The 23,160-nt window shown below is 41.6% G+C and overlaps 2 protein-coding genes and 1 long non-coding RNA gene across 3 annotated transcripts in view; 2 read left to right on the top strand and 1 right to left on the bottom strand.

Moving 5' to 3' along the window:
• Positions 1-525: 525 nt before the first annotated feature.
• LOC125167549 (uncharacterized) lies at positions 526-17,508 on the top strand. The gene is made up of 3 exons (XR_007152825.1): positions 526-536; positions 14,326-14,337; positions 16,309-17,508. It is a non-coding gene; the product is annotated as an uncharacterized LOC125167549 (long non-coding RNA).
• Positions 543-14,440, top strand: FEM1B (fem-1 homolog B). The gene is made up of 2 exons (XM_047861784.1): positions 543-1,312; positions 11,057-14,440. The coding sequence occupies exons 1-2, from the start codon at positions 1,065-1,067 to the stop codon at positions 12,690-12,692; spliced, it is 1,884 nt and encodes a 627-aa protein (XP_047717740.1). The 5' UTR covers positions 543-1,064; the 3' UTR covers positions 12,693-14,440.
• Positions 17,509-22,382: 4,874 nt separating the features above from the next.
• The window catches only part of ITGA11 (integrin subunit alpha 11), a 129,293-nt gene continuing 128,515 nt past the window's right edge, over positions 22,383-23,160 (bottom strand). Inside the window, exon 31 of the transcript XR_007152818.1 lies at positions 22,383-22,395. The gene's annotated coding sequence lies outside the window, so the exon portion shown is untranslated. The remainder of the gene's footprint in view (positions 22,396-23,160) is intronic.

Below are 23,160 nucleotides of genomic sequence, written 5' to 3'. Positions count from 1 at the left end.
TTTCGGGGGCTCAGAGACGCCACCCTTTTCTTAAAACGGACCCTGTCGGGTGCGTGCAACCCCCCTTCCCTGGGTCCCCAATCAGGGCAGAGAGGAGTCCCGCACCGTCTATGGTAAAACCGGACGGGCCCCCTAGCCCACCGGTGGTATCGCCTCAACTCCCCGACTCTGTCCCTCTCCCTGCTGGGGAGCCCCTGGGCCGCGTGGGGGCGAGGAGGAGGCTCCAGGCGTCAAGGGCAACGAGGACATTCAGGCCCGAATTGGGGATGGGCCAACTTGGCGCAGTAGAACCTTTCTTCAGCGAGGCCTCGTTTGCCGGCCGGGCGGCTTTGGAGGAGACACCCGGCTTAACCGTCCCTCCCGCTCGCACCCTCCCCCTCCCGGCCCAGTCTGCGGAGGCGCGCCTTCCTGTCCGCCCCGAGTTCGGGGGCTGCTGCCGCGGGAGCGTTCCGCCTCGCTCCGGAGGGCTCCCCCCCCCCCCCCCCCAGGCGTGGAGCTCCGAAGCCTTCGGCTGCGTCTGGCCCTTCGGAGCTGTGGTGGGCGAGGGCCCGCGGGTTTCCTCCAGCTGGGGAGGACGCAGAGCGGAGGCGGAGGCCGAGGAGGTTCCAGGCCCGAGGCCCGGCGGGCCGGGGCGAGGGAGACGCGCCCACCATTCGCCATCCGGGGCGCGAGCGGTCCTCTAGGGACCTCGCCGGCGACCCGTAGCTCGGGCACGCGCCTGTCGCAGCCCGCAGGAAGGAGGGGTCCGGCCTGAGGCCCAGGGCGGCGGCCGCCATGGAGATCCCCTCGGCCCAGGGCCGGCGCCTAGGGCCTTGGGGGCGGCCCTGACCGCCCGGGTCCTCCCTGCCCGGACCGGGTCGCGGACGTGCCCCCTGCGGCATTCGGCCACCTCTGCGTCTCCGCCCTCCCCGGGCCGCGCTGCTGCCTGGGCGCGGCGGCGGCGACGGCGCCCTGTTGAATGGGCTGTGAGGGCCCAGGTTTGAAGCGCTGGCGAACGCGGCCTCCGGGGGCGCAAGGCAGCAGCAGCGGTGGCGACCAAACGGGTGTTGGAGTTGGCGGCGGCCATGGAGGGCCTGGCTGGCTATGTATACAAGGCGGCCAGCGAGGGCAAGGTGCTGACCCTGGCCGCCTTGCTTCTCAACCGGTCTGAAAGCGACATCCGCTATCTGCTGGGCTATGTCAGCCAGCAGGGAGGGCAGCGCTCCACGCCCCTCATCATCGCGGCCCGCAATGGGCACGCCAAGGTGGTGCGCTTGCTGTTAGAACATTACCGGGTGCAGACTCAGCAGACGGGCACCGTCCGCTTCGACGGGTAGGTACATCCCAAATCCTCTCCAAGCGCTCCGAGAGCCCCCCGCTCCCCCCGCCTCCACTCTCTCTTCCTAGAGGTATCACTGCTTCCTTTCTGTGCATCCTCCTGCCGCATTAATGACCACTTCATCTTCCAGGGCTAATACTTCATCCCGTGTGTTGCTCATCCTCCTCGGTCCCTACCCCTCATTCCCTCTCCTCTGTGCGTAAATAGCCACACCTCTGTCTTGATATCTAATCGGTATTCTTCTCCACTAGAGAGTCTGTGGTCAAGTAGTATGGAGGAGGTGCACCTTTCCAGGTTTTACCTTTGTCGATGGTGGGGGTCGGAACCGAGAGCAGAAATTAACGCGGTCGGCAATTAACATGAAGACTTCTGTTTGATGACTTAGTTGGTCACCCCGTTTTTACTCCTTGAAGTGATGGTCCCTTCAGGCAGGTTGCTGGGGCCTTCATGTCAAAATAAGCGCCTAGAACTCCAGCGTCTGGAGGGGTCGTCGGGCAGCCAGACATCCCAAGACATGATTCTGACTCTTCCACGTTCCTCGAGGTAGAGCTGTTGGCTGCAAAAATGGCCCTGGGCCTGGTATAGCAGATGATGCCATTGTTAATATACGTTATCTTGTGATATTGTGAGGAAACTTGATTGTTTGCTCTTCTTTGAGATGGGGAGTTAAATTCATATTGTCGAAGTTAAAGTTTGGTTTTTAGGTCTAATTGTACATATTTTTGGGGTGTGATAATAGTTAACGCAGAATTGTCAGGTTTGACAGTGTCTGCTGTGCTGGATGATTATAAAGTGTTTTACAGATTACAAACTTCATTGATTGCATTTGTATTTGTTGACTTTTGTGCCAGTATATGAGCCATTCTAGCATTTTTTTTTTTTTTTTTTCTTTTTGAGGTGGATGTGGTCCAAGTACAAAGATACGTATCTTTAGTTTTGGTGATTGAGAACTGCTTGGTTAAAACCGCATTGAAAAAGCACTTCTTGGTGATGACTAGGGCATTGTTGAATTTTGGTTGATTCTTTTTTACGTTTAAATAATAAAAGCTTTTTCTTCTGTTTTAGATGAGAAGAAAATATTTTAGAGTATTACATTTTAATGAAACGATAGCCTGTGTTGGTGGTTAATCTACGGTGCCACCTCCCTAGACATTCAGGAGATGGTCTTCTTCCTGTTGATGAAAGATGGCAACCTGATTCATGTTTGCTTTCCCTTACTGGCTTCTGTGTCCTTTCTATAACTCCCTGCATTCCCACAGCCTTTCCGATACCTGGAGAAGTGCCACAGAATGGCCCCTGAACTTCCAGCACCATTCCAGTTGTATAGGTGCATGCATTCATCGAGATATAACAGCTCCTGGGAACACCACAGCTAAGGAACTTGCTGAGGCCTGTTGGGAAGAGGGGAGAATAGTGGTGAGAAAAAATAGTTTCCTAAAGTATTTGGAAAGGCTTTGCTTACTGCTGTCTTCCTTAACTATCAAAGAGAAAGGTATTTTGAGATGGAATCAAAAGAACTTGAAATGACTAGAAATGACTAGAAATACAGCACTGAGCCTGTATAGTAGTGTATCTTGCCCGGCGTTCTCCCCCGGCCAGTAAAATCAAGGAGTTCAGTGGGCAAACACTTACTGAACTCCCGTTTGCCAGGCCTGTGGTAGGGATTGGGTATGCAGAGGTGAGTAACGTACTGTTCCCACCGTGGGGGAAGACAGTCTAGCGGGGGAGACACAAATAGCTATATAAATGAATAATTACAGGTGCCTTGCCATTTAGAGTTTTAGAAGTCTTTGGGACTGCTGAGGGAGTACGAGAAGAGGAAGTGCTCAGCTTTGCCTGGGGGAATCAGAGAAGGCTTCCTGGGTAAGGTGATGTCAGAGTTGGATCTTAAAAGAAGTGAGAGAGAGAGGCAACAGCCTGGCGAACTTGCAGTGACCAGTGTTTCAGTGTGTTTCAGTGTGGTCATAGGAAGGGATTCAAGCTGGGGAAATTGAGAAGAGATTGTGGGAGACTGGAGAGAGGTGGAGGCCAGATTTTGATGACCCTTGTGGGAAACAGCGAGTCGGATTGGTGAGGCTGTAGTTGCGAGCGGTTCTGCGTTTGAGATTTTGGCCAAGCGTTCTTTCTGTTCTTCAGTCTGCCTTTTTGGTTTGTGGATTGTTACAATTATGAATTTCTTGGCTGCTATGCAAAGGCAGTGGAGAATTTTATTTATTAAATGCCCGCAGTGGGCCTAGCCCTATTTATTACATCTTCTGTGGAGGATACAGAAAAAAATGCAAGGTTTCTACGTTTGAGGAGCTTACCAATTAATTAATTAACGAGAGAGAATTGAAGTTCATGGCCACCTTTCTGCCCACTCACAGCACTCTGAGATTTTGCAGTTTATTCCCGTCATTTTGGCATTTCAGAACTAGATAAAAAAGAGTGTTATTTGCAAATGTCATGATTTCACTTTGCACTCATTCCAGACATTGTGAAAATGGCATGAATGCGGTGTTAACAATATGAAGCTCACTCATCTGTTGGGGGCTGGCTTTTTGAGAAGTACTTAGCTAAAATCCCCCCTTAGGTTCCATTGGCACTTGAGAACCATGGCCAGGTGGGGACTAGCAGGTTCTCTCTGTGTGCTGAGCTAGATTAGTGTTTCCTAGTTTTTGGTCACTTGTGTACCATCTTCACAATTTTTTGTCAGATTGTTCATTATTCTGTTATTTGCTCGATTTTTTTTTTTAAGTTTCACTTCTTCATTCTAAGCAACGGTTATCTATGTGATTATGGGTTTGATATAGTATGTATTGTGTGTGTGTGTGAGAGAGAAAGAGAGACATTAAATATCTTATTTAAAAAAGTTATTTTTAAGTCTATGTTCTGCCTAAAAATTTCTATTATACCTTAGGAAACTAAAGTGGATTCATAATAGAGTCTCAAGGAGGAAGGGACTACCTACACCTACCTAGATCAAGCCCCATGGTGATATTTGAGCCCTTGTTCATATTTTTAGGAGGAACATTTGAGATTATTTTACTCATGGCTTAATATGCGAAGACTAAAATTGACAGACAAGTAGTCAAGAAAAATTACTTGAGTGGAAATGAAAGAACCTTTAGTTGGAGAATGGAAAACTATTAAGAATGTTACAGAAATGGAACAGAACAGAGGTGAGGTGTCATGTGACCATGGAATAGTGTGTTGGCCTGAGTTCCTAGGGCCCACCGCCAGCTCTGGGCCAGAGTTTGTGGGGAACCCTTATGCTAAAAGAGGTTTGCTGACATGGACGGGAAGGAGAACAGGACCGCTGGGAATTCTGAGGCTTTTTGTTGAGTTCTCTTATTTTAAAGTCGGTGCTAGTACTAATACTTTCCATGTCCTGGTAGAGGGCAGGCATGAGGGGCACATCATCATTTGACTTCATTTAAAAGTCATTGTTGGGGAGTATATATTTTAAGAAACTGCACTTGATCTAGTAAATGATTTTAAGGACTTTGGTTAAAATAAAGTATTGATCATTTACATTTAATGAATTTTTATTTCCTTTTCAAATGCTTGAACCAGACATTTTTATTTCAAATTGAACCAGGAAATAGTTGAGTTTAGTTTTGTGATCAGAAATGTTATCTTTTATTGTGAAATATTTCTGTCATCTGGTGTGTGTGTACATTTTGTTTAAAAAGGTGAATGTCAGATTTAGTTTCCTGATATTTATGTATTTACTTACTTAATTTTATTATTATTATTTTTTTTATGTATCTCTATCCCCAACATGGGGCTCGAACTCACGACCCCAAGATCAAGAGTCGCACGCTCCACCGACTGAGCCAGCCAGGTGCCCCGGTTTCTTGATTTTTAAAATGAAATACATAATAGGGAGTTTGCATTGCAGTTTGGACTGAGTCTAGAAAGATCATTGTTTTATAGTGCTTCTCCCATATGGACTAAGTACATATTGCGTTAATTTTATTATATTTTTATTTTCTGTTATAAATGTGTTTGGTATGTTGTTTCGAGGCAGTTTGTGCTCATAATTTCAGCTGAATTTTATGGACAAAGGAACGTCATAGATTTTAGGCTTATAATTCCCTTTAATCTGTTTAATTTTTTGTTTAGATGTAGAAATGCAAAATTTACTAAGGCTAGTGTTTCTGAAGGACTGGTCATTTTGTAATACATTCTGCAGTGAATATTTTGTCCTAAACTATTTATTTATTAAAAATTTTTTAAGATTTATTTTAGAGTGAGTGAGTGGGGGGAGGGGCGGAGGGAGGGAGGGGGAGAGGGGGAGAGGGGGAGAGGGGGGGAGGGAGAGAGAGAGAGAGAGAGAGAGAGAGAGAGAGAGAGAGAGAGAGAATCTCAAGCAGACTCTATGCTCAGCAAGGAGCCCGATGTGGGGCTTGATCCTACAACCTGAGCCAAAATCAAGAGTTGGATTCTCAGACTGACTGAGCCACCCAGATGCCCCTGTCCTAAACTATTTAAAAATTTTAATTGCCTCAATAAAAATAGATAATTGAAACTTTCTTGAGGCTTCTGTCACATCGTTATATGGAAAAAATGGAAATGGTTAGGCTGCACCACAGAAAGTGTATTTTTAAAGTGCAAGGGAACTGGGGCGCCTGGGTGGCTCAGTCGGTTAAGCGTCTGACTTTGGCTCAGGTCATGATCTCGCAGTTCGTGAGCTCCAGCACTGCGTTGGGCTCTGTGCTGACAGCTCGAAACCTGGAGCCTTTTCAGATTCTGTGTGTCTCTCTCTCTGCCCCTCCCCCGCTTGCATTCTGTCTCTTTCTCTTTCAAAAATAAACATTAAAAAAAATAATAAAGTGCGAGAAAACATTTAACTATGTAAATGTAACTATATATTAACTATGTATTCATTTTTGATAGACTAATCATCAGTTTCAAAATGCTTTTTAAAGTTAAGTGTTTGAACAATGTCATGTGTTATGTTTCCTTACGTTTGATGCATTTTATAGTTTCTAGAGTAATATTGTGTTTCAATCTCATATAAACCTTTTAGTTACATATCTGTAAAATGAGCATAATAATATTGACCTCGTAGGGTTACTGGGAGGAGGGCATTGTGAGGATTGAATGAGATACATTGCATGTTGAGTACTTAATACAGTGAGTGCTTGGCACATCGAAAATATTTATTAGCTATTTTTGTTCATTTAAACTGTTTTTCTTTAATTGTGTCTCATTTTTGTTTTTAATTATGCATATTTTTAGTTAAGGTATAATATCTAGTAAGGTGCATAAAGTTTAAGTGGATAGGAGCACCTGGGTAGCTCAGCTGGTTAAGCATCTGACTCCCATCTGGCCTCAGGTCATGATCTCTTGGTTCGTCAGTTAAAGCTCGGCATCAGGTTCTGTGTTGTCAGTGAGGAGCCAGCTTGGGATTCTCTCTCTGCTCCTCCCCTGCTCGCTCTCTCTCTCAAAATAAATGAGTAAACTTAAAAATTAAAAAAAATGTAACTATACAATGTGATACAATTTTAATATGTTTACATCCATGTAAACACCTTCTAGATCAGTATGCAGGACATTTTAATCATTCGGTTTCCCTTGTGCCCTTTCTCCATCAGTTCCTCTCCTTTTCCTTCTCAGAAGTAAAGATTATTCTGACTTCTATTATCATATATTAGTTTTGCCTATATTTGAACTTCCTGTAAAGGGAATCATACAGTATACTCATCTGTCTCTTTTTTTGCTTAACACATCACTGTGAGATTCATCTGTGTAGTTGCATGTATGGGTTTTTTTTATGCTCTGTAGTATTCCATTGTATGAACCTATGGCAGCTTATTCTGCACCAGATATCGTAGGTGTTTCCAGTGTTTGACTTCTACAAATAAAGCTGCTATGACCATTTTTATGTAAATGTCTTCACTGGTGGATATTCGTGTTCATTTCTCTTCAGTTACATGCCAAGGAGTAGAATTGCTGGGTCATGGGGTTGGTGTATTGCTAAACGGTTTTTCCAAAGTGGCTGGAAACATTACATTCCTACCAGCTATGAGAGTTTGAGTTGCTTCACATCCTGACCAACACTTAGTATTATCATGTCAGTCTTACTAATTTTAGCCATTCTGGTGGCTGTGTATTGGTGACTCCTGGTTTTAATTTGCATTTCCCTCGTGAGTAATTATCTTGAACATTTTTTTTCATATGTTTATTGGTCACTTGACTATCTTCTTTTGTGAAGTGTACTCATTTAGTCTTTTCACCCATTTTTTTAGTTAGGTTGTTTGCCTTTTCTTATTGATTTGTCAAATACATTTAATGGAAATATCTTCTCCCAGTGAGTGGACCGCATATTCACTTTCTTCACAATATCTTTTGGTGAATTGAAGTTCTTAATTTTAATGAAGTCAAATAAATCAGTTTTTTCTATGATTAGTGCTTTTTTTGCATTCTGTTTAAGAAATGGTCATTAACTCCAAGGTCATTAAGATAGTCTTTTTTTTTTTTTTTTAGAAGCTTTTATTGTTTTGCTTTAGATGTATGCCACTTCTGATTTTTATGCATAGTGTGAGGTAAAAGTCAAAGTTACTTTTTTCCCATACAGATACTTAGTTGCTTTAGGACCATTTTTTAAAAAAGAGACCATACTTTCTACCTGATTTTCAATGGAGCTTTTGTCATAAATCAAGAGACTATGGGGCGCCTGGGTGGCTCAGAAAGTTGTGTCCGACTCTGGATTTCGGCTCAGGTCATGATCTCAGGGTTGTGGGATTGAGCTCTGCTTAGCGTGGAGCCTGCTGGAAATTCTGTCTCTCTTCCTCTCCTTCTCCTCCTCTGCTTGTGCGTGCTCTCTCTCTCAAAGATTAAAATAAAATAAAATTAATTAAAAAACTATGTGTGTGAATCTACTTCTGGATTTTTTGTTGTTGTTGTTCTATTGATACACTTGTCTATCCTTGTGCCAGTGACACATTATCTTAATTACTGTAGTTGCCCTTTTTTTTTCCTTTCAAGATCCTCTTGGTTGTTCTAGGTCCATTGCATTTCTGTATTCCTTTTAGGATTAATTTGTCAATCTCTACATGTGTGGCTATGCCCGCATGCGCGCGCGCGCGCACACACACACACACACACACACACACACACACACCACACTGTCTCTCTCATCCACCCCTGCTGGGATTTTGGTTGGAATGCATTGACTCTATATATCATTTTGGTGGAGAATTAACATCTTAACACTATTGAGTCTTCTAACTATGAACATGGAATATTTCTCCATTTATTTAGACCTTTAATTTATCTCAGGAATGTTTTGTAGTTTTCAGTGTAGAACTCTTATATATTTTTCATTAGATTTATTACTAGGTACTGATATTTTCTGATGCTGTCACAAATGATATTTTTTTGGTAGTGAAAGAAAAATTTTTTGAACTTCGTATAATCATGACACTAAAAATGTTAATTTTAATTTTACTGAATTGTTTGCAAAAGGTACGGTTGGCAGCCATTAAAACCATCACTGATGTTTTGTCTTCTTTTTTGGACTTCCAGTTTAGTTTAAAAAATCAATTAACAAATGGCACTTACAAAAAATAAAATTTAGAAAAGAAACTTCAGAAACCTGGTTTTTTCTTTTTCGAGGTTTGTCTTCCATACAGTAAAAGGCACAGATCTTAAGTGTGCACTTTGGTGAGTTTTTTTGCCCTAAATATCCACCCATGTAGCCACTACCCAGGTCAAGATATAGGACATTTCCAGCAGCTTTAAGCCTCTTCCCAGTCAGTCCTACCCCTTTCCCATAGGTAACTGCGTAAGTCCTTGTTAGAAGATTTTTGTGTCATTTTGTGTCACTTGAAAGTGAAGAAGTAACTGCCTGAATTGTTATAAAGTGGGTCTTTTGTTTTCAGCAGAAACAACAGACCGATGGTGTCTTGGGGGTGTTGTTAATTGGAGTTAAACTATGATGTTTTCATTATACCAGAGGAATTATACTCTTCCATTTCATGGACGATATAATTTGACCTGTGTTATAACATAAGGCTGTACAGTGAGGAGCTCAGCAGTGAGGTTTTAGTATAGATTCTTAACTCTAGTAAATACTGCTTTTGTTTGATCTTTTTCCTTAACACTTCCAAGTATACTTATTTTAGTGGTTCAAGCACAGTAGATGTAAGTATCTGTAGCAAAAATCTACTTTTTAGGGCTGATGCTTAGTAACGCGATAAAAAGTTGAGAAATTGAGGTTGGGGAAAAATTGAAGATAGACAGATCGACAAGATTGGCCTCCTTGCACGTCTGATTTTATGTAAGTAGTGAACCTAGTGTATATGAGGCAATAAGTAAGTGGTGACTATGAAGCCAAAAAGTGCAAGCACAGACTGAAGGTCAGGGAAGATGCCCACTTGTTTTTAGGAAAATGCTAATTGTTTCCTGCCCTTAATATTTTCCCCCAGTGATTTTGTTGAAGAACATACATAAACCCCTAATGTACGCACATATATACATGCATATCTTTAGGACTTTTACATTTTTAAAATTTTTTTTTTATTTTTTGAGAGAGCTTGTATGTGCACACACATACGCACAAACCGGGGAGGGGCTGAGGGAGAGAGAGGATCTTAAGCAGTTTCCATGATCCATGTGGAGTCAGACTTGGGGCTCGATGCCATGAACTGTGAGATCATGACCTGAGCTGAAATGAAGAGTTAGCACAACCCACTGAGCTAGCTACCCAGGCACCCCTTGAGACTTCTTTTTATTTATTTATTTTTGAAAGAGAGAGACGGAGCGTGAGCAAGGGGAGGGGCAGAGAGGGAGATACAGAATCTGAAGCAGGCTCCAGGCTCTCAGTTGCCAGCTCAGAGCCCAATGCGGGGCTCGAACCCACGAACTGAGATCATGACCTGAAGCGAAGTCAGACGCATAAGTGACCCAGCCACCCAGGGCGCCCCAGAGACTTTTAAATTGGAGTATAACAGAGAGAAATGCACTAATTGAACGTGTTTTTTCAGAAAGGGAACATACTCGTTTAATAAAGTTCCTTTTGTGCTTTCTCCCACTCTCTACTCCCCTTAAAGGTAAACAGTGTCCTTCTGACTTCCAACACTACAGATAGGTATATACATGTAGTAATATAACATGTACTATGTTTGGTTGACTTTTGCTCAGCATTATGTTTATGTGATCCTTCCATATTGTATGGAGCGGGACGTTTTTCATTCTCACTGCTGTGGTAGAGGTATATATTTGATTAGCTCAGATAATCTTAGGAAAAAGTTATCTGCTTAAATCCTTGTTTTCCTAAAGCAGTTTTCTAACACAGCGTCAATATAGGGATTAGGGTAGCTTTCTTACTGACATATAGAGAGAAACTCTGGTCCGTGAGGGATCCTGGGAAGGAGGAACATGCTTTTTCTTAAGAGCCAGTGCATCAACTGGGTGGTAAAGAAGTTACGAGCCTCCGTACATTGCCTCTGTGTTTTCTGAAATTTATTTACTTTTGCTAGTAAAAAGTTGGTGATTTTTGTTTTTAGGGTTATATACGTTGGTAATAACAGTAATAGATAGCTAACATTTATTGAGCTTATACAGGGTATAATAAGCACAATGCAACATGCTTGACTTAAGTCACCTGATTTTATTTTCACACAAACTAACGCTTTATTTGCATTCTGTAGATTGAGGGTTTTGGTCAGTGCAAACGAATACATTCTTTAAACTTTTCTCAGGGCACGTGGCCTCCATTTTCTGACGGTTTGTTCTTCTCACGAACAGGTATGTGATTGATGGCGCCACTGCTCTGTGGTGTGCAGCAGGAGCTGGACATTTTGAAGTTGTTAAACTTCTAGTCAGCCATGGAGCCAACGTGAACCACACCACAGTAACTAACTCGACCCCCCTGCGGGCGGCATGCTTTGATGGCAGACTGGACATTGTGAAATACTTGGTTGAAAATAATGCCAACATCAGCATTGCCAACAAATACGACAACACCTGCCTGATGATTGCAGCGTACAAGGGACACACTGACGTGGTCAGATACCTTTTAGAACAACGTGCCGATCCCAATGCTAAAGCACATTGTGGAGCCACAGCCTTGCACTTTGCAGCTGAAGCCGGGCACATAGATATTGTGAAAGAGCTGATAAAATGGCGTGCTGCTATAGTAGTGAACGGCCATGGGATGACGCCATTAAAAGTAGCTGCCGAAAGCTGTAAAGCCGATGTCGTCGAACTGTTACTCTCTCATGCTGATTGCGACCGAAGAAGTCGGATTGAAGCTCTGGAACTCTTGGGTGCCTCCTTTGCAAATGACCGCGAGAACTATGACATCATGAAGACGTACCACTATTTATATTTAGCCATGTTGGAGAGGTTTCAAGATGGTGATAACATTCTGGAGAAAGAGGTCCTCCCACCAATCCATGCTTATGGGAATAGAACTGAATGTAGAAATCCTCAGGAACTGGAATCCATTCGGCAAGACAGAGATGCTCTTCACATGGAAGGCCTTATAGTTCGGGAACGGATTTTAGGTGCTGACAATATTGATGTTTCCCATCCCATCATTTACAGGGGAGCCGTTTATGCGGATAACATGGAATTCGAACAGTGTATCAAGTTGTGGCTGCACGCCCTGCACCTGAGACAGAAAGGTAACCGGAATACCCACAAGGATCTTCTTCGATTCGCTCAAGTTTTCTCACAGATGATACATTTGAATGAAACTGTGAAGGCCCCAGACATAGAATGTGTTTTGAGATGCAGTGTTTTGGAAATAGAACAAAGTATGAACAGAGTAAAAAATATTCCAGATGCTGATGTCCACAATGCTATGGACAATTATGAATGTAATCTCTATACCTTTCTGTATTTAGTGTGCATCTCCACCAAAACACAGTGCAGTGAAGAAGATCAGTGCAAAATTAACAAGCAGATCTACAACCTGATTCACCTGGATCCCAGAACTCGGGAAGGTTTCACCCTGCTGCATCTAGCTGTCAACTCGAACACCCCGGTTGATGATTTCCACACCAATGATGTCTGCAGCTTTCCAAATGCACTTGTCACAAAGCTCCTGCTGGACTGTGGTGCCGAGGTGAATGCAGTAGACAACGAGGGGAACAGTGCCCTTCACATCATCGTTCAGTACAACAGGCCCATCAGTGATTTTTTAACCTTGCACTCTATCATCATCAGCCTGGTTGAAGCTGGCGCCCACACTGACATGACCAATAAACAGAATAAGACTCCGCTAGACAAAAGTACAACTGGGGTATCTGAAATACTACTTAAAACTCAAATGAAGATGAGTCTCAAGTGCCTGGCTGCCCGAGCAGTTCGGGCTAATGACATTAACTACCAAGACCAGATCCCCAGAACTCTTGAAGAGTTTGTTGGATTTCATTAAGTGACTGGATATGTAAAATCGTTTAATGTGGTGCTAAAAAGTAAAGGACTTTAATCACAGACAATAGAATTATGTGTTCATAAATTCTGCTTTTCTTTCCATTACCCTTCCTCCCTACCCATCCTTCCTTAGTTCTGTATTTGGTCTTTTTGCCTCATGATGTTGACTGATCTCAAATACACTTTAAACAACGCCACATTGTTTAGGTGTAACTATAATCTAAGGTGTCTGGATATTGGTCACTTAATCTTTCTTTCTTTCTTTCTTTCTTTCTTTCTTTCTTTCTTAATTGAAGTATAATTGAGATACATTATATTAGTTTCAGGTGTACAACATAATGATTTGACATTTGTATTTTTTTTTAAGGAATGAATATAAAATATTTTATGTAACAAGGGACGTTTATGATTTGAAGTCAATGTTTTAAAAACTGCCTACAAAAGTATTTCTGTTAAGCCTGTGTCAGCGTGTTATCCTTGCAGCAGTTTTGAGGATTTCATGAAGAAGAACAACTAAAAAGGACCATAAGAGTAATGGGATACCCCGGTGTTCTGCGTGTGCCCAACTGCTGCACGTAGGTTTTGCTCTTCCAATATTTATGCGGAGTGATACGGCACATCGTAACATCAGGAGGATTTCAAAAAATACAACTGCAGATTAATCTGAAAATGTGCTAATTTCATAATAGTTATAAATGTATCAAGTTAAATCCATTGGAATTATTGCATTATGCTGGGTGGTACACACAAAGGAATAATAGTCTTAAAGCAATTTTTCAGAGAATATCGATGGACTCTTTGCCGTCAGGCTTAAATTCTAAAATTCTTTGGTCTCTGTTTTAAGGTAACTTCTCTAAATTGCAGCAGCCTGCGTTTGAACTCAGCTCACAGACATGTAAAAATTATGAATACTGTGTTTTCTTATGAAACAAATTGTCACAATATAGTTACACCTTCTATTTTTGTCCCTTTCTCCCTTTCCTCCTGTGTGGTCTCTTTTAAAAATTGGAAACTACTTTTCCAGAGGGCACTGTTTGTGCCCCCCTCATAAGGTGTTTATGATGGATGAAAAGGAACAAGGATGTTTTTAATTTTTTCACTTTCTTTGTCCCTTATAATTAGTAGAAAAATCACTAGTGTGGTATAGGAAATGAAATGTTTTTGATGATAAAAGTAATTTGCAATGCTGTCTGGATGGTATTTCTGTCTGAGAGCTGAAAGTTCAACCACAAAATGTCACTGATTCTGATAGGCTGTGCAGAGGTCTTTTTGTTTTGTTTTGTTTTGATGGCAGCATTTTAAGTGTCAGACTAAAAGTATTCTGTGATTATCTTTTAAGCATCACAGAAATTCAAGTAAAGGGTATACACCTATTTCTATTTCTATCGATGTTAAAAAATGATAAAGTAAAATGAGCTATATCTGTATTTTTTCTCTCTAGTGCCAAATGAATGCCTTAGCTACTCATAGTGCATGGTACTGTAAGTGAAGACCAGCTTTTTTTTCGTTAATGAAAAGCATTATGATGCTGTAACATCAGCTATAAACTAAAAAAAAACAAAAACAAAAACAAAGAAACCCTAAATCTGTATGGTTTCAATGAGCATTTTATGTCTGCATATTGTTTGGTGAAGTATAAGAGAAAGGTTGCAGTTGAAACAGTATAAAGCATAAATGACCAAGCCAAAATTAGCACCTAGGGCCTTAAATAAAAGATACCCCACAAAATGAAATAGTTTGAAGGGTGGGAGGGATTGGAAGGGGGGGAACCTTAAAACCTTTTTCCCCTAAGGATGCAAGATACCTTTATGGCCACTGTAGTTCTACTTCATGCTCTTGTTTCAGCTAGGAACGTTTTGATGGCAAATTCTGTCATGGTAATATATTTCTGTTTTCCTAACCTGAGGTCTTTGCAAGGAGGGTTTTCAGGATGGTTTGAAGGGAGATACTTGAAAGAGCCCTAATTTGAAAGTTACTGGCCTTGATGATCCTTCCGGTGCAAATCAAGGAAATACTGTACCTTGCTCTTGGCAACTCTCGTGGCCTGAAAGAGAACATGCACGTCCTCAAGGTGAGTGAATCACACCTTTTCCACAGCTTAGGTCAGACCCTGTATCTTTCAGACTTCAAGGCCTGTGTCTCTGACAGTCTGAGGAATGGCTATGATACTTGGTATTCAGTTGGTTCCATTATGAATGTGTATGATTTTTAAACACCAAAACTTAAAATATCAGATAATGTTGCATGTTTTAAAAACCATCCCTCTGGCTACCCAGGACCAGCACTCTTTTAGATCATACGTATTCATAAAATGAGGATGATGATTATATGTACATATTCAGACATCAAAATTTAATGACAGTGCTTTTGAGAAGGGATGCATGCTGGAGAGCGCAGCTGCTGACTGGAGTGCCGACAAGGTTGGAGAGAGAGTGTGAAGACAGTGGGAATAAACTGTGAGCTCTGCTAATGGTAACATACTTTTCTACTGTAGTGTCGTAGTATGTTGTGCACTCCATTGCTAAGGATCTAATTCTGTCTTGTAAAATAAATCCAAATATGTATTGTGAAACATCTGTATAAAACCATTCTTGAAACAAGTGATCTACATGCCTGTTTTATTTGTTTTTGGTAGAATTATTTTAAGTATGTTTAGCCAAATCCTTCCCAAGCTTAAATGTTTTGTGTGTTTTAAAAAATTTATTATTATTATTATTATTATTATTATTTTTTTTTTTTTTAGGAAAATAAATCTGTAAGAAAGGTCAATAGTTCTGTATCTCAGCTCATGAGAACTCCAGGCTGTCTCCATTTTCCAGCCACTTTTGTCATTTTCTGTTTATTATTGGTAGAAGTATGCTTCGGATCGTAAGTCTTCCTTGATAATATTACAAATTCAGTCAAAACTTCTTTGTCTTGCTCAGTAATTGTCCTATAAATTTGGTTGAACGAGAGGCCCAGGAGGATGGATATCTGGGCAAACGAGGTGAAACTTAGGTGGGTTTTCCGTTTTTAAATAAGAGTTGGTGAAACTGAACCCTTGAATTTAGGTGACTCTTCAACTCAAGGAATGGGCAGCAAATCCATCCCCTCAATTGATTAAAGAAGGGGGAAATTTTTGTTGTGAGAACTCTGACACCACATGGTTTTCTTCACTCTACTCTGGATTGCTCCAGCAGGCCACAGTCCCACTACCTTAAGGTTCTTTGCCGTGGGAACTTCAAACAAACGAGCCAAAAAAAGCAAGCTTTGGTCTTTCTTGTTTCTGGGAAGGGTTTTGTTTCAGTGTACTACTAGTTGATTAATAACCGATAATTAGGGGAAACCTAGGTAGGTACCATAGCGCTGTTTGAAGTAACAGATGATTCAGGGGGGTGCAGCTCCCTAAGTATCAACTCTGTCTGGCAAGTGGTTTTGCAAATTACATATCCCAAGGGAATGACAGCCGTTACCAGTCTCCACTGCAGTTGAGGCAGCTACTTTATGGATAGGACCATTTTGGATTACTCGTGCAGCAACTTTCCTTTTTGGGAACGGGGCGCGGTGAGGAGGTGAGTTGCTGGCCCTTGGGTTACAGTTTTCTGGGTTTAGAAGCAGCCACTGATTGAACTAGTGAGTAGGTGGACAAAAGTAGAAAGGGCTTGTTTTTATGGTAGATTTTCTGTAAAAATCCTAAATGTTCCTTTTTAGTCTAGCCACAAGTATCTATGTACAGATGACTCTTCTGTTTTCCTCACTGACTATGCTGTAACACTGAAATGGGTTAAAGAAAACAAAACTCTGCCTTTTGCTCTATGGAAAGTTACCAGTCCATAGGATGTTAAGCTGTGTGTTTATTTCCACTCTGAAAACACACAGCTCTGCTCTGGATACCCTTTCTGGAAGGTAGAAAGCTCCTAGGTACGTATGGCACCTTGCAGGGCTTTGTCATACACGGCTGGCAGACTTGCCCAAGTCTTCAGATGGCCTGGGTTGTACGTACAGCATCCTTTCTCCCAAATAGGGGATCTGGAATAAGTCCACTGATAGTGATGGTAGATACATTAATTTTTAAAACTGTAAAGTAAATGTGGTCTCTAGTCCTAGGTTTGTGGTGTGTTCATTTGTGTTAATGTGCAGGGAAGGGACATTGACTTGATGGTTATGGGGAGTATATCTTGATGTGTGTACAGGGGTGAGTATTGCTAAATTATTAACAGCTTTTCATTTAGGGGTGAGTCATGTGATGAGTGGCCTAATCAGCAAAATGAAGGAGCAAAGATGCAAGCTTTGCCCAGTGATGAAGTAAACAAGGTTTTGTATCTGTCTTTTATCAGGTGTTGTAAAACTTGCGCATGGCTTTTTTTGTTGTGGCTTCTTAGTAATTGGTGGAGGAGAAAAGATGAGGAAAACCCCTCAGCTTTGCTAACCACTCTTTTCAGAGGTACATCGTTGGGGAGTAAAATCTGACTGGCCTAATGTGTTGAAAAGATCCTATCCTTTATAATATTCACCCCATCCTGTAATCCTCCGCATCGAGGAACTACATTGTTGTATTCTAGTAATTCACTGTGATTTATAACAAACCAGTGATGTCATTCTCTTGTGCACTTTTGTCAAACCATTTACGTGACTTTAATAAACATAGTGAACTTGCTGACTGCACCAGAGGTCTGTTAGTGATTATATTGCATGACATTGTCTATTTGAGTTTGACATGTAGAATCATTTTTAATTTCGTGGCAATTGACAGTCCTAATAGCCCAGCTAATTTGAAACTAACAATATTGCTGTGTAAAAGGAAAAAAAAAACCGGTGTTTGTGTTCAGTAAATGTTTGAAAAAAAAAAACCAACCCTGCCTTGCAGTTTGTGTCTTTATTGTTCAGTGTGCCTTAGTTGAGATGATCTTTTGTTGAATTTATTTAAAAAAGAGTTGTCAGAGTTATATGTGCCTGGGGAAAAAATTCAGATAGTAAAGAAAAATTCAAATTGTAAAAAAACAAAACAAAACAATGCCCTTCTCATCTCTACCTGCCTCCCTCTCATTTAGACTCTTAAGAGGGCTGTCACTATTACTAGTTTTTTTGACTAGCTTCCCAGAATTTTTCTGTGCATATATGTTTTTTTTCTCCTTTTCATTTTTTTAAAAAATGCAAATGGACTTTTTCTTATTCTATTCTGCATCTTGTCTTTTACATTTACTATATCTTAGGCTTTTTCATTTTGGTGTGTAGTTTTGTTTTGTTTTGTTTTTTTAAGCAACTTTATAGATTTAATTCTGTGGGTGGACTTAACATTTATTTAGCCAGACCTTGTTGTTGGACTTCTAGGTTTTCAATTTATTGATATTCTAAATAACGCTTCAGTGAACATCCTTATATACTATGTTCATAGAACAGATTCATTCCTAGCACTGGAATTTCTGGTTTAGTGACTGAATATTTAGAATTTTGATAGAGGACATTTAATTGCCTGCCACCTACCTATATTCTTACATCAGATTTTATCTAACCATTTAGTTTTTGCCAAGGTGGCTAATGAAAAATAGTATTTCATGGTTTTGATTTGTGTTCCTTTATTATGAATGGGGTTGACACTTTCATATATTTACCGGCCCATTTGTATTTCTTTTGCTTGCTTTTGGGTTGTAGTCTTTTTCTTACTAGTTAGAAATTCTTTGGAAGTTTTGGGAAATTTTCTTTGTCATATGTCACAGTTTGTAGTTTGTTTTTTGACTTTGAATGTAGTTGCTTTTATATCAGAAGTTTCCATTTTTATGTAGCCAAATTTATAATTTTTTAAAATGGATTCTGAGTTTTGTATCTTGCTTATAAGGTTGTCTCCATTCCAAGATGATAAATCTTTTTTACCCATGTTTTCTTCTAATGCTTTTATGGCTTCTCCCTTCCATGTCTTCTCTCTCTTCTTTTTCTCCTCCTCCTCCTCCTCCTCCTCCTCCTCCTCCTCCTCCTCTTTTATCTATCTGAGGGACGCCTGTGTGGCTCAGTTGGTTAAGCATCCAACACTTGATTTGATTTCGGCTTTGGTTTGTGAGAACAAGCCCCGTGTCGGGCTCCCTCACTGACAGTGCAGAGCCCGCTTGGGGTTTTCTCTCTCTCTGCTCATCCCCCACTCATGTACTCTCGTTCTCTCTCTCTCTCTCAAAGAACCATTAAAATAAATCAATCTTTTATCTACCTGGAATTTATTTTGATGTAAGGATCCAGCTAGCCGAATAGCTGGATTGGTACTGATATCAATCATAAACTAAATTTCCATTATGTAATGAGATCTTTTTCTGGGTTCTCTGTTTTATTCTGTTGATCTCGCAGTGTGGTGGACTGGGGATTATTGTCACGGCTCTATCATTTACAAGCTCTGTGGCCTGGGGTAAGTTACTTTTCTGTCCAAGCCTTAGTTTCTGTAAATCGGGATGATAATATTTAACTTGGACTGTGATGAGCAAACAAGAGAATCAAGATGCTTACCTAACAGTAACAAAGTGCTTGACATAGTGAAGTGCCTGGGTAATGTTAAATGTTAATACTAGTGGGGCTAATTGTTCATTTGTCTTCTTTTGGGGAGGGGATATAGTTTTTTTTTATTATTGTATGTTTATTTTTGCAGATGAATTCCGGTGTCATGTCATGTTGAAAGTTGATTTTGTTTAGCGTTGAGTTAAGAGATTAATTTAGGGAGACTTGCTGTCTCTGTAAGTCTGAGCCTTTTTATCCAAAGGAGAGATAGTCCCATTTAGTGAAGTCTTATGTCTCTTAGAGATTTTTTAAGGTGTTTTTTTTTTAATTTTTTTTTTTTAGTGAAGTTCTTGCAAATATATTCCTTTTACTATTAGGTTCTGTGTTTATATTATGGGTAGGAGCTTTTTTTTTTTCAATCACATACTTCTAATTGTTAATGTTTTTACATAGGCATTTTATTTTATTTATTAAAATAATTTTTTTTTGACGTTTATTCATCTTTGAGAGACAGAGAGACAGAGCATGAGCAGGGAAGGGGTAGAGAGAGGGAGACACAGAATCCGAAGCAGACTCCAGGCTCTGAGCTGTCAGCACAGAGCCCGACGTGGGGTTTGAACTCACCAACTGCGAGATCATGACCCCAGCTGAAGTCGGACGCACAACCGACTGAGCCACCCAGGCGCCCCATTTACATAGGCATTTTAATGGATTTGCCTTTTTTTGAAAAATGAAGTTGTTCATTGCTTTTGGATGTCGCAGATACACTAATCATCATTTATAAGTGAAGCTTATTTTGCCTCTTATTTCAGTATTCATATTCTATATTTCTTATAGAATTATAGAACCAATTAATATTGGTTAAGATTATCCAAAGAGTATTAAGTGGTGGTATTGGAGCACATCCTTGGCACATGTTTGTTGTAAAATTTAGATTTAGGTAGCCATTCCAGTCCCTTCCTAAAGACCTGAAAAAACCATGTAGTTCAAGTCTCTTGTTTTATAGCTGAGGATGTAAACCCAGAAAGAGGTGTTTTGTCCATGTAAGGTCATACAAGGGTTGAATGTCAGAGCCCAGGGTCAGCTCTGGGTCTTGACTCACGGAGCAGTGCTCTTTCACTCTGAGACTATTAGGCTGGCACAAGCAAAGATCCTCTTAGCATTTCTGCCAGGTCTGAGCCGGCTGTAATACCCAGCTGGACTCCAGAAATCATCCAGACAAATTCTAAATCATTTTTTTTTTCTGTGTTTCAAGTAATGTCTGCTGTATTAAAGTAACAGACGATCAGACTAAAGAAAATACTGGCAGTAATATATTTCATCAGGTACTTAATCTAGAAAATGCCTGTGTGAGATGTAAATTTCAGGTGGTTCATAAAGACTTTGCATGTTGGTAAGCATAGACAAAACTAGCTATTCTAATTTCTCTGTGCTTTGTACATGTGGCGTGCTTGGTCTGTCCTGAGTGCAGTGCTGGGCGTGTTCCTGCCTCCAGCGGACACGCTGTATCAGGGATGCGCGTACAAAAATAAGAAACATGGTCCCTGCCCTTGATAAGCTTGTCATCTAGCCAGATGCCCCTATTTGAAATCTGATTTTCTGTTTTTCCTCAGATCTTCATTTTAATTTCCCAAATAAAAGTTTATGATGCTACCTTTTGACTCTGGCTTGGGCCATTTTCTGAAAACCTTTCAGGAAACCGTGTCATTTGAGTTGTTGCTTGTCGTATTTTTCTGTGGTACCAGGGAGATAGGGGCAAAGAACGTGCACAGCTGATTTAGAAAGGATGAATCCGTTAAGGAACAGTGCCCCCTTCTTTTTTAAGAAAATGTTTTTTTTCTGCTTCTACCCTACTTTGAACCTTGTGAGTTTGCTGGGGACATTTTAGCCTGTACCTTCCTGAGAGGTTACAGAGCCCAAGTGCCAGGCTTCCAACCCCCTCTCCACGCTTTACTAGCAAAACTCGTCCGTTCCTGTTCCTGTTTCAGTTTCCGTTTGGAACATGGTGTCCTACTTTAGTGTGATGTCAAAGCTAATGGAATAGATGGTGACACGAGAGCACTGGCTGGTTTTAATGTGGTCAATTAAGCCCGACTGCCCCTTGTGAAGAGTCTAGATGACATAAATACTCACAGTAGGACAATTTTTTGAGATTTCAAAAAAAACAGTAAAAAGTAGTGCAGAGTAAAGGGCTGACATGACCTCGGCTGGAGGTGAAAACGAAGGACAATGTGGTAGTGAATGAAAACAGGAGACCACTCCCCACTAATAGCTGTATTAAGTTAAGTCACCCAAGGCATATCTGGTGGTTGGAGAGACCTGGCCACTTCCTGTACCGGGTGAGGTGTGGTTGCAGTGAGTCATGCAGGAAAAAGAGCACGATTAAGCTGGCTGTTTCTCTTACAGGCTGCTTGGCACCCTGGGGCTTGAATCCGGGGGACTGGCTGAAGTCTAGAAGTCTAGTTTTGTATTCCAGGAGAGCACTGATGCTAAGTGTTAAATGCTAAATGCTGATGGAGACAGCAACTTGTCTTTTAAAGACCTCTAGGAAAGGCCAGTTCCATACCTTCTGTGGAAAGCCCTTCGCTTTTATTGTCCCCTCTCTGCTGTGTTTGTGTTCGCACTTTGCCCCTTCCACCTGGTGGCTATCGTGTGACCCAAGGGCAGCTGAGGAAGGCTCCACTGTTTAAGAAACTGACAATGACGTCTAGAGAATATTGTGGCTCTGGATTGCTGGTTCTATAAATTTAATGTGCTTAGCATTACCTGACAGGAAATTGGATCCGTGAGGTCTGGGGTAGAACTTGGTCTGTGGTTCTGATCAGGGCGGCCGTGGAATCCCACTCTGAGAAGCTTAGCTCTGGATAGATGATCTGCTCTAGCAGGCACGCTTTGCCCTCCAAGCTTACATGTCCACACCATCTGATGCCAGAAAGAAGCGGCCAGCTGGAACCGAGGGACACCAGAATTGATGGCCGCTTCCCTGCAGAGCACTGGGCGGTGATGGCACAGGGCTTGAGGCCTTTCTTGTCTACCCAAGCCCTGCACCTCAGTTTCCGCATCTTTTCTGAGAGCCTGCCTCCCCCCCACATGTTAGAGCAGCAGTGAGACCTCATAGAACATCGCCCAGGATTCACTTCACAACTCCTGTGTTTCTCCTCTCTGAGAGCCTAGAACTTAGGAAATCCTGAGAATCCGTGGACCGAATTCTAAAACCATCTTCTGTTGGTGTTTGGTTTATAAGAGACCTTGACCCATGTGTTTTTCTCCTATGCACTCGTTTGCTATAGGCTTGCTTACGCAAGTATCCCGTGGCCACCTGAAAGTCAAAGCAGCTTGTTTAGAGTAGCATCTAGGATGCTGATAAAGCTTTTAAAAGACGGAACCATTTTTAACTTGGTTCCACTTTATGTCAGCACTCGGAGTTCAGCCCTTAGCTCCATCATAAATATTCTTAACTACGGAATAGAGCATTGCTAATAATATCCATCTGTGAACCACAATATGAATTTTATGTTGATCTGCAGTTGCATTTTGGGCTGCTTGCCACTAAATGCCAAAACTGCTTCGGAGACTGCTCTCCGTCTCTCCTCCAGACAATAGCAGATGTGTTCAACTTCTCCCAGAGTCCCCTCGGGGCTCTGGAGACCCAGGAGAACTGGGTGAAGTCTGTAGCAGATCCCTCTCCAGAGACTTGCTGGAACAAGAAAGTCTTCCCAACTCTAGGCTGGAGTCAGGTTAACTTGAATATTATGAACGACAGCATAGTCCCCAGTGCTCATAATGGAAGGGCACCTATGTGTGTTAACCCCTTATTTGTTTTCCAGCCTATATATTCACCTGCCTGTTGACCTCAGCTCGGCACATCTGTCACCAGAGGAACTCTAAAACAACAAAACTGATGCCTTGGCCCCTCTCCCAGTCAATTACATGTGAATCCCTGCGGTGGACCCTTGCATAGACATCTTTTAGAGCTCCTCAGGCCAGAGAACGGCTGTAGCGTGAGTTTGCTC

Source organism: Prionailurus viverrinus, chromosome B3, assembly GCF_022837055.1.
Source record: "Prionailurus viverrinus isolate Anna chromosome B3, UM_Priviv_1.0, whole genome shotgun sequence".
Lineage (NCBI taxonomy): Eukaryota > Metazoa > Chordata > Mammalia > Carnivora > Felidae > Prionailurus > Prionailurus viverrinus.
The sequence above is the reverse complement of the archived record's forward strand: the minus strand, read 5'-3'. Positions and strand labels throughout refer to the sequence as shown.